The sequence below is a fragment of the Sapajus apella genome, unplaced genomic scaffold (assembly GCF_009761245.1).
Source record: "Sapajus apella isolate SASKATOON/1434 unplaced genomic scaffold, GSC_monkey_1.0 scaffold8, whole genome shotgun sequence".
Lineage (NCBI taxonomy): Eukaryota > Metazoa > Chordata > Mammalia > Primates > Cebidae > Sapajus > Sapajus apella.
In genome coordinates, this window is record NW_022436948.1 from 14,601,587 (window position 1) to 14,611,413 (window position 9,827).

General features: G+C 43.6%; 1 protein-coding gene across 4 annotated transcripts in view; it reads left to right on the plus strand.

Moving 5' to 3' along the window:
- Positions 1-9,827, plus strand: part of TIAM1 (TIAM Rac1 associated GEF 1) — a 448,677-nt gene that overhangs the window by 428,244 nt on the left and 10,606 nt on the right. For all 4 annotated transcript variants that reach the window (XM_032277050.1, XM_032277051.1, XM_032277049.1 and 1 more), the window contains 3 exons: positions 2,078-2,186; positions 7,772-7,830; positions 8,453-8,555. In XM_032277050.1, the coding sequence (XP_032132941.1) occupies positions 2,078-2,186; positions 7,772-7,830; positions 8,453-8,555 (271 nt within the window). The remainder of the gene's footprint in view (positions 1-2,077; positions 2,187-7,771; positions 7,831-8,452; positions 8,556-9,827) is intronic.

Consider the following 9,827-nt stretch of genomic DNA (forward strand, 5'->3'; position numbering starts at 1 on the left):
CTCTTGGGATTTGGGAGGAAGATTCAGAAGGGAACCAGTGGAAGCCCCAGTGAGAAACTGGGACCAAAGGGAGCACCCTGACTCCCTATTCCATTTCGCATGGGAATCTTGTCCAGAGAGAAGCCTTATGCAGAGGCACAGCATCAGCCTGTTTTAAGTTGTGTAACAAATAACTTAAAATATCAGTGGTTGTCTACACCAAACATTTATCTCATATGTGGCTTTGTAGGTCAACCAAAGTTTGGTTTCTCTTGGTTAGCTCCAGTTCGAGGGTTCTGGTGTGCTCCTTGTCTCTTCTTCCAGCATTCAGGCTAAAGCAGCAGTAGCTGTTTTGGGCAAGTCCTTCCCCTGGCTGGAAGGTGGGTGCCCAAGAGGGGCTTGTTATGGCATGTCCACTGCCTAAGTCACTTGGCTATACCCAAAGTCATCTGGGCAGCGATGTATGTACCCTGCCTATCTAGTGAGAGGTGCTGGAAAATCACATAGCAGCAGGTGCAGATAATGTAATTCTGTTGGAGGAAATAGAGTTTGTACAGTCTACCATGTTGGCCTTTAATCACTTTTAAGGACATACTCCATAAGGCTGTGGCCCCTGGGAATTTGCCTTATGTATGTAACTCTTCCTCTTCCATGTGGGTCTTGGGGGATGGGTAGTGGAGACTGTGTCATTACCTTGTCTGATAATATCCTGGGGGTTTGGTGGATGAGTTACTTAATATCTATAGACAAAATAATACGGCTGCTTGAAAACTATTTTAACCCTTGGTTGTACTAGGATATTATAGCTCAGAAATAATGACAGTGATGATTCTAATAATCCCAATCAAGAGAGGCAGTACTACTTCTGTATCCTGTACTGATGGAGCCACATCCACACAGTAGCCTGTTTTGGTGGCTGGAGAAGGGCAGTCCCAACAGCACTGTGATCAGTGGAGGGTTGCCAGGTTGCTGCTGTATAAGAAACCCAGCTAGGTTTGGAAGGGGTGAGTGATTCCCGTGAGAAAAGCAGACAAGACTGTTATGAGGCATAGACATTGAACTTGCATCAGACTCCTGGGATCATTGTGTCTAGATGGCTCTACAACCAGCACTTGACAATTTTTAGCATGTGACTGATGGGGGCGAGTGACTAAACCTCATGGTCTCTTGGGATTCCGGCACTCATGCTGCATGTGCCAATAGAGGAATCTTCAGACTCTTTATTTGGCTTCTCTATCCCTCATGTAAAGTGAAATAAATCTTCTTTGAAATGGATTAGAAAATGAAATAATTTGCTTACACTTCCCAAAAGAGGATACTCACTGGCAGAAATGTCTGCAGTTATCTGGGGGTGGGTCTTTGCCATTAACAGCAATTAGCATCTCCTTGGGAAACTGTCTCTATTTGAACACAAAACATCTCTAGTTTTGTAGATCAGTTTTGGCAGACTAACTGCATGTGAATTTCAGAGCCCCATTTTGTAACTATTTGCCATCTTGTTCTGAAATTCTAGTAGACAAACATGGAATAAAGTGGGGGAAAAGAAGATGAATGTTTTCTCTCCCCTGTATTCTGTGTGTTTCTTTGGGAATAGAGAGGATTTATTTTTCAATTAGGAGATTTCATATGAACTAAAGGGCTTTTTGTTGTTAAAATTTCATTGTTTTTTTCCTTGCTCAAACTTGGCTAGAACATAATGATACTTTATTTCCCATTAGAAAAGTTAACTTGGATATTCTATCTTCAGCCTGTTTCAATGGGAAGTGGTGTTTATTCAGACAGTCACAAATACAGAGTATTTTTTTTACAATGTAATCTGTCATTTTGGCGCTATTTTCTCAAACAAAAAAGAAAGAAAGAAAGAAATTGACAAATTTTTATATACTTATGGTGTACACCATGAAGTTTTGATATGTCACATTGCAGAATGGCTAAATCAAGCATAATTGATGCATTATGTCACATACTAAAGCAAATGTTTTTAGGAGTATTCTCTTGAAGTAAAATTAATATCCACATGCTGAATTTTCACACGTCATGAAAATCTTGAGTATTGATAACACCAACCAGTAAACTTGGTCACATCTCTGGCTTTCAGGTTGCCGATCTGAGCATGGGAGACCTGCTTTTGCACACCACCGTGATCTGGCTGAACCCGCCGGCCTCGCTGGGCAAGTGGAAAAAGGAACCAGAATTGGCAGCCTTTGGTGTGTATCAGAAAAGGGTTTTATGGAAGGGGGAAACGTCTAGCTTATTTTTCAAAACAAGAACATTTCTTTTTCAAGACCCAACTTATTAAAAATAAAGTTAATTGCAGTTACTTGAATTGGTCTTCCTGCTGTAGCCACCAACATGTCACAAACACTAAATGAAACCTTCGAGTTAAATTGCACTCTGTGGTCACTCAGCCACGTGGGTGGGCGGAAATGGCAGTGCCCAAGTCTCTCCAGACATAAACACACAGGCAGGAAAAGAATTTCCCTCTTTGGCGGTTGCTCTGAGTATCTTTTCAAAATAATGAGTTAATTATAAGCCAAGGAAAAATAAAGTAAAAAATCAAGACAAAATGGCCTCTGTTTCTGAGACCCCAAATCCTAGATCTTTTATTTTCTTCCTGACTCTGTTGCTGTTTGGTCTTAAGACCAGGATGTGGCCAGGCGTGGTGGCTCACGCCTGTAATCCCAGCACTCTGGGAGGCTGAGGTGGGCAGATCACGAGGTCAAGAGATCGAGACCATCCCGGTCAACGTGGTGAAACCCCATCTCTACTAAAAATACAAAAATTAACTAGGTGTAGTGGTGCACGCCTGTAGTCCTGGCTACTCGGGAGGCTGAGGCAGGAGAATTGCTTGAACTCAGGAGGCGGAGGTTGCGGTGAGTGAAGATCACGCCATTGCACTCCAGCCTGGGCAACAAGAGTAAAACTCCGTCTCAAAAACAAACAAAAAGACTAGGATATAGGATGCTGGTTCTCAACTGAACTGTTGTGGCAACTCTGGAATGCCTGGATCAGCTGTGAGGTGCATCTTAATCACATTGCTGCTCAATACTAGTGAAATTAGAGATGTTTGTGAATGATTTATTTTTTAATAAACCAGTTTAGATGGATGCAGTTGCTGCAATTAGAGATCTCATGTGATTGTATTGTAATATGCTTTTGGAGAGAGAGAAAAACCATGGGTGAGCATACTGGGAATTATGCATAATGAAGGAAACATGGCTTGTTGTTGCAGTGTAAATGCTCGTTGGCATATTGCTGTGTTCATGAATATAAAACCATCAACACTCCATGCTTTTGTTTTATGTTGCGGTTTGTCCTAGCCTTTTGCTAAAAGACTCATGGGTAGGAACATAATATAATGGAAATCTGGCTTATCATTCTCTTGCCTTACATTATTTTTGTGGGTTTGTGGGGAGTGGAGCTTGCTTACTCCTTCTTTAAACTTTATTTTCCCTCCATGATAGGAACAGAATATTCCCAAATGGAATATCCTAGTGATTTTAAAATCAGAGTATTTAATGCAAAGATTCATTGAACTTTCTATTTAGATCACTTAGCCTTCATTAAAAATTTACTGACTGATATTCCTAAAATTTCCAGAGTTCCTGTAGCTGTTGATGCCATTTCATTAAAAATAACAAAGGAGGCCAGGTGTGATGTAATCCCAGCACTTTGGGAGGCCAAGATGGACAGATCACTTGAGGTCAGGAGTTCAAGACTACCCTGGCTAATATAGTGAAATGCCATCCTTACTAAACATACAAAAAATAGCTGGATGTGGTGGCCAGTGCCTGTAATCCCAGCTACTGGGGAGGCTAAAGCAGGAGAATCACTTGAACCCGGGAGGCAGAGTTTGTAGTGAGCTGAGATTGCACCACTGTACTGCAGCCTGGGTGACAGAGCAAGACTCTGCCTCAAAAAAAAGGAACACGTAAGTGCAGAGATAGCATGTGACTAAAAAGGCCATAGAAAGGAGTATTGAGGAGATTTTAACAAGTTGTTAGGTTTTGATGGGGTAGGGGTTTGGTGAGGGCAGTAGTGTTTGCTTTCTTCTCAACATCACCACTTGTGTTTCTTCTGCTGTGATTTCTTCTTGGAGGAGCCTGGGATCTCCCTGATGCTGCTTAGTGGGTCATTCATGGGGTGCAAGATATTGATGTAAATGACCCACACCATGATGTGGGCCTACAGACAGGCAATTCCAGAGTCAACACTTAGAGTTTTCATGACTTTGCCCTCAATATTATAGATTCACTATAGTTAGAAAGCAACAGATTTAGAATGAGAAAATGATTTAAGTAGGAGGAAATGGGTTGGCAAACTCTTTTCTGTTAAAGGTTACATATGGTACTTTTTTTTTTTTTTTTTCTTTTTTTTGAGACAGAGTCTCATTCTGTTGCCCAGGCTGGAGTCCAGTGGTGCAATCTTGGCTCACTGCAGCCTCCGCCTCCTGGGTTCAAGCAGTTCTCTGCTTCAACCTCCTGAATAGCTGGGATTACAGGTGCTCACCACCATGCCTGGCAAATTTTTGTATGTTTAGTAGAGATAGGGTTTCACCATGTTGGCCAGGCTGGTGTTGAACTCCTGACTTTGTGATCCACCTGCCTCAGCCTCCCAAAGTGCTAGGATTACAGGCATGAGCCACCATGCCCAGCCTATATATAGTACGTTTTAGGCTTTGGGCCAATAGGCCACGTGCTTTGCCACTGGAGCCAAAAGCAGCCACATGTAAATGAATGAGATGACCGGATCAGCAGCTGCACCACACCAGTGGCAGCAGGCCTGGGTCTGGCCTGAGAGCCCTTGTTTGCCAACCCATGGTGTAAGTGATGCAGGAAAATGCTGGTTTTGGGGCTGGGGATTTAGGTGCCACTTGCTGCATGGGCTCAGGTAGTGGACTCTGCATTCATGACTCTGTTCCCTGCCTCCTGGGCTGTTGATGAGAGGTCGGTGTGGGAGCTGCCTCCAGGAAGGTGGGCCTGCAACACCTGTCTTAGGTATAAATGGAGTCTGCATACTCCAGCATCAGCATCAGGGCATCACACTGTCAGTAAACTCAGAAGCGGCCGTAGTTCACAAGAGAAAAACGGAAGGCTCTGAGAACCAAGACTGATTTATCATCATTCAGAATCCTCTCCAGAGTGATAGGAAAGAGAAGGGGAAGGATTCAGATTGGGATTATGAACAAAGGCTATAGTCATGATGTGGATGTGGGTGAGCTGTGGATTCCCAGTCTTTAAAGAGACAAGTTTGATGGTTTGGGTGTGTTTTCAAGTAGCAAGGCAGAACTAATGGAAGGCCTGAGCAAGGAGTTGAAATAAGGAAGAGTTACGGTGAAGGAAGGATCGTGGTTACCCTGAGTCAGGCAGATTTGGGGTTAAAATGTGGTTGTCGTCTTGTTTTGGTTTAAACCTCTAACCTCAGGAAGTAGTGCAGCTTTCTTATAAAACTGAAGTTGACTTGCTGCCAGCAAGGCACCTTGATGTTTCCCTTACAGGATGGCTCATGTGGACCAAATGTTGGTGATCATTGCCTTAAACAAAAACAAAAATAGAAATAGGCTTCTACCTTGAACAGTATTTGACGTTCACCTTTTGGGGCAAAGAGAGGTTGCTTTACGCTGGAGAAGTAGCTTGAGTTTTGGAGATCAAGGCCTTGTCTAAAGGGATTGGGCAATGCGGTGGAGTCACTTGAGAAGCAGTAGCTCCAAGGGTTAGGGAAAGTTGAAGGGGGAGGCTGAGGTCCGGGTGCCAGGCCAAAGCTCACTCTCTGGCCCTCCTGCTGTGATCCACGATGATGAAGATTGAGGGAAATGGAGGCAGTTACACCACTGAGCTGTGGTCTCAGTGGCATGGTGGCTTTTCTGAGATTAGAGTCATTGGGGTAGAGCTCTTTCCCTTCTTTTTGTTTTTGTTTTTGAAATGAAGTCTCGCTCTGTCACCCAGGCTGGAGTTCAGTGGTGTGATCTTGGCTCACTACAACCTCTGCCTCCCAGGTTCAAGTAACTATCCTGCCTCAATCTCCCCAGTGGCTGGGACTACAGGCGCACACCACCACACCCAGCTAATTTTTGTATTTTTAGTAGAGATGGGGTTTCACCGTGTTGGCCAGGATGGTCTTGATCTCTTGACCTCCTGATCCCCCCGCCTCAGCCTCCCAGAGTGCTGGGATTACAGACATGTGCCACCTCACCTGGCTGAGCCCTTTCACTTCTAAGAAGATCTGGCTGTCCCAGCCTCTGTGGTTTCTGAGGGCTTCATGGTGGGAATGAAGGGCATCCTCAGATTGCTTGTGCTCAGCTGCTCTGCAGAGCTGGTGTGCCTCCTCTGGTCAGTGTGAACCTTTGGAGGGAACCTGCCAGTCTGTGCTCTGAGGACCTTGTGCGGTCAGATGCTGTGAGATGTGAAGAGCTGTGGGCAGTTTAGACCCAGGGACTGGAGTCAGTTTCGTTGCATCTCAAGGCTTATTTCCCTGCAGTGGAGGTTAGCATGATCTTACACAAAGAGAAGACAAGACCGACCTGCCCTACCTAGAATAGAAATTAAACCAGATACTTGGGGTTCGTCTCCAAAGGGTGTTTGAGCCTGGTGGGCCCATCCCTGAGAATTCTCTGGAAGTTCGTTCCTTTTGTAATTCCATGTCTGGTATACAAGGCTGTGCCTCCTTCAGCTTCTGTGTGACTGGGCTGTTCCTTGGAGCCAGAGTAGGAAGGGATAATGGAAACTATCCTAGTCCGTTCGGCCGCTGTAACAAAATGTCATAAACTGGCCAGCTTCCAAACAACAGAGATTTATTTCTCATAGTTGTGGAGGCTGGAAGTCCAAGATCCTGCTTTCTCATACTTCCTAGCTGTGGCTTCATGATGGCAAAAGGGTCAAGGCAGCTCTCTCAAGTCTGTTTTATTGGACACTAATTCCATTCATGAGGACAGAGACCCCACTTCTCAAAGGCCCACCTTCTGAAACCATCACAATGGTGATTAGTTTCAAAGTATGAATTTTGGGGAAACACAAACATTTGGACCATAGCAGAGACCCTGACACAGAGAACGCAGGAGGGGCAGGGCTCAGTCCTCTTTCCATTCTGAGTGCCAACTCTACTTCCCCCTCTAGGAAGAATCAGAATCACTGTATGTTAAACGTGCTTGGCATTGCTTAACAAATTCTCTGGAAGATTATGCATAACTCCATTGTATCTGCTCACCCCCTGAGAGAATATAAGAATGAAACTATGTATTTACCACTCCTAGAGAGCTTACTCTGATTCACTCTTTTGGGAAGAAGTACAGTCGAATTCTAATTTCATAAACTCATTTTTGTTTCTTTAGGTCAAAAGATGAGTTATATTTCCTAACTTATCACTGTGTGTCTGTGTGCGCTATTACCTTAATTTGCATAAATGTAAATCATCTTCAGAATTGCATTGTTACTATGAAAGACATTTATTCCTCCATCTATTGAATTAGTACATTTTTGTTGAATATGTATCAGTTGAAGTTTTAACTTTGAAATGGTATCATGCTTAACATATTTTACCCAAAAGTTTTTTTGGGGCATAGGTGATTTCCATTTATGTAGGCTTTTTATGTTTATTTTGAACCCGGAAAATTGTGTCTCAATAGGCTTTTGATTTTCACAGATGTGATGAATGAATGGAAGGTAGGTGGGAGTCAGTTAACTGGGATCTCCACATCCTCTTCATAACTGTAGTGTTTATTACCACAAGTTAGTGATGTCAAGGGGAAAACCCTATACGTGACATGCCATAACAGTCTTTATTTTATTTTTTCCAGTCTTCAAAACTGCTGTGGTCCTTGTGTATAAAGATGGTTCCAAACAGAAGAAGAAACTTGTAAGACTTCTTATGTTGCCCCATGGTTTGAAAGTATTTCTCTATCTGCTTATCAGTTGTGTCTGCATAATTCTACCATTTTGTCAGTATGAGCCTTTTTACAATCTTTTTTCATTTCTTAAGTGTTGCTAAGGATGCTTGAGATCAGCCATCCTGCCTTCTTTCAGGCAAGCTCATATTTAGAGCAAAAAAATGAATTGGTCTCATTTTTGTGAATTGGAACCAAATGGTGAATTGGAATCAATTGGCGACTTGGTCTCATTTTTGTGGGTTAAAATCCACTGGACGCCATTGGTGATTGGGTCTACCATGGCCCAGAACCTTTCCAACACTGCTCTTCCCTTTCTCTGTTGCCCTGTTCTAGTTTTGGATCCCTTTTCTCCTCTTCCTGTGTGTCTTTCTTCACTGCATTTGCTTAGCAAATGTATTTGCACACCCTCCCCTCAATATATTTATCATGCAGCCTCACTTCCTGCTGGATGAACAGGAGCTCATGGGGGAAGATCCTCAGGGCACGTCTGGAGTTACTGCGTGAGAGTCTGTTGCTGGTTTAGAAAACGTAGGGAACTGGTCCAGGGCAGGTTAGATTCTTCTTATGCAGCTGGTTCCTTCTCCTCTGCAGGTAGGATCGCACAGGCTTTCCATTTATGAGGACTGGGACCCCTTCCGATTTCGACACATGATCCCCACGGAGGCACTGCAGGTTCGAGCTTTGGCGAGTGCAGGTAAACTCTGACCTGTGCTGGGTTTTTCACACACATATTTCTGGTTTGTGTAGGAATTATTTGAATTCACACTCTTGGTCTAACCACCCTAGCACCTTTTTTTCCCCATGCTTAACTCTCTTGTCTCTCAGCCTCTTTATTGCCTCTTACTTACTCAGCCATTGATTAAATATTGAATGAATGAACCAAGTGAATGAATGAACTGAGTGAATGGATGTGTAATGTCTCCAAAATTCCTGGAAGAGATTCTAGTTATTCTATTCTATATATTAATAGTATAGTGACTACCGTCTGAGTAGCCATGAGCCTGTGCTTCTTGAAAGAATCCTTGAGACTGTGAGCAGACAAAGCCCATGTAAACTACTCACTTGCTTTTTAACTGAGAGATTCAAAAATACCACCAAAAGAACTAAAAAGCATCGACTAAACATTTTTTCCCTAAAGTATTACAAATGTTTGTCTTTGGTATTAATGTGAAGACTTTTACAATGTTGATTCTTTTTAAAACTTATGTTAATTTTTTTAGAGACGGGGTCTCATTCTGTTGCCCAGGCTGGAGAGCAGTGGTGCGATTAGCCCCCTGTAGCCTCAAACTTCTAGGCTCAAGCTATCCTTTCCGAGTACCTGGGGCTGCAGGCGTGTGCCACCACACCCAGCTGTTTTTTTAAATATTTTGTAGAAATGGGGTCTAGTCTTGAACTCCTGGGCTCAAGTGAGCTTCCCGCCTCAGCCTCCCAAAGTGCTGGGATTACAGATGTGGAAATGTTGATTCTTTTTCTAAAATCCACCTAGTAGTGAAGGGAATTGTTGGGTAGCTATGAGTATACTTAATAATATAATTAGACAATGCTTTAAACACATGAGTAGCAGGGTACTGACTAAGAAAAGTGGTATTTCTGTGACTCAGAAGCCCCCCCTCCTGGGCCTAATTTGAGACCAAGTTCTCCAGAGGAGGAATGGGCTGTGTACAGGCTCTCCCAGGTGCACCCTGGAAAGAGCATCTCCAGGGAGTCAGGTGGAAACTCTTTAGCCACACCTGTTGCCTGTCCCACTTGCTCAGCAGGTGTAGCTTTGGTAAGGAAAAGCTCTGGCAGTGGGGACCTGCAGGTGGATGATCAATGTGAATTTCTTTTGTCTTCTTCTTTTTTTTTTTTTTTTTTTTGAGACAGAGTTTTACTTGGTCACCCAGGCTGGAGTGCAATGGCGCGATCTCAGCTCACTGCAGCCTCCGCCTCCCGGGTTCAAGCAATTCTCCTGCATCAGCCTCCTGAG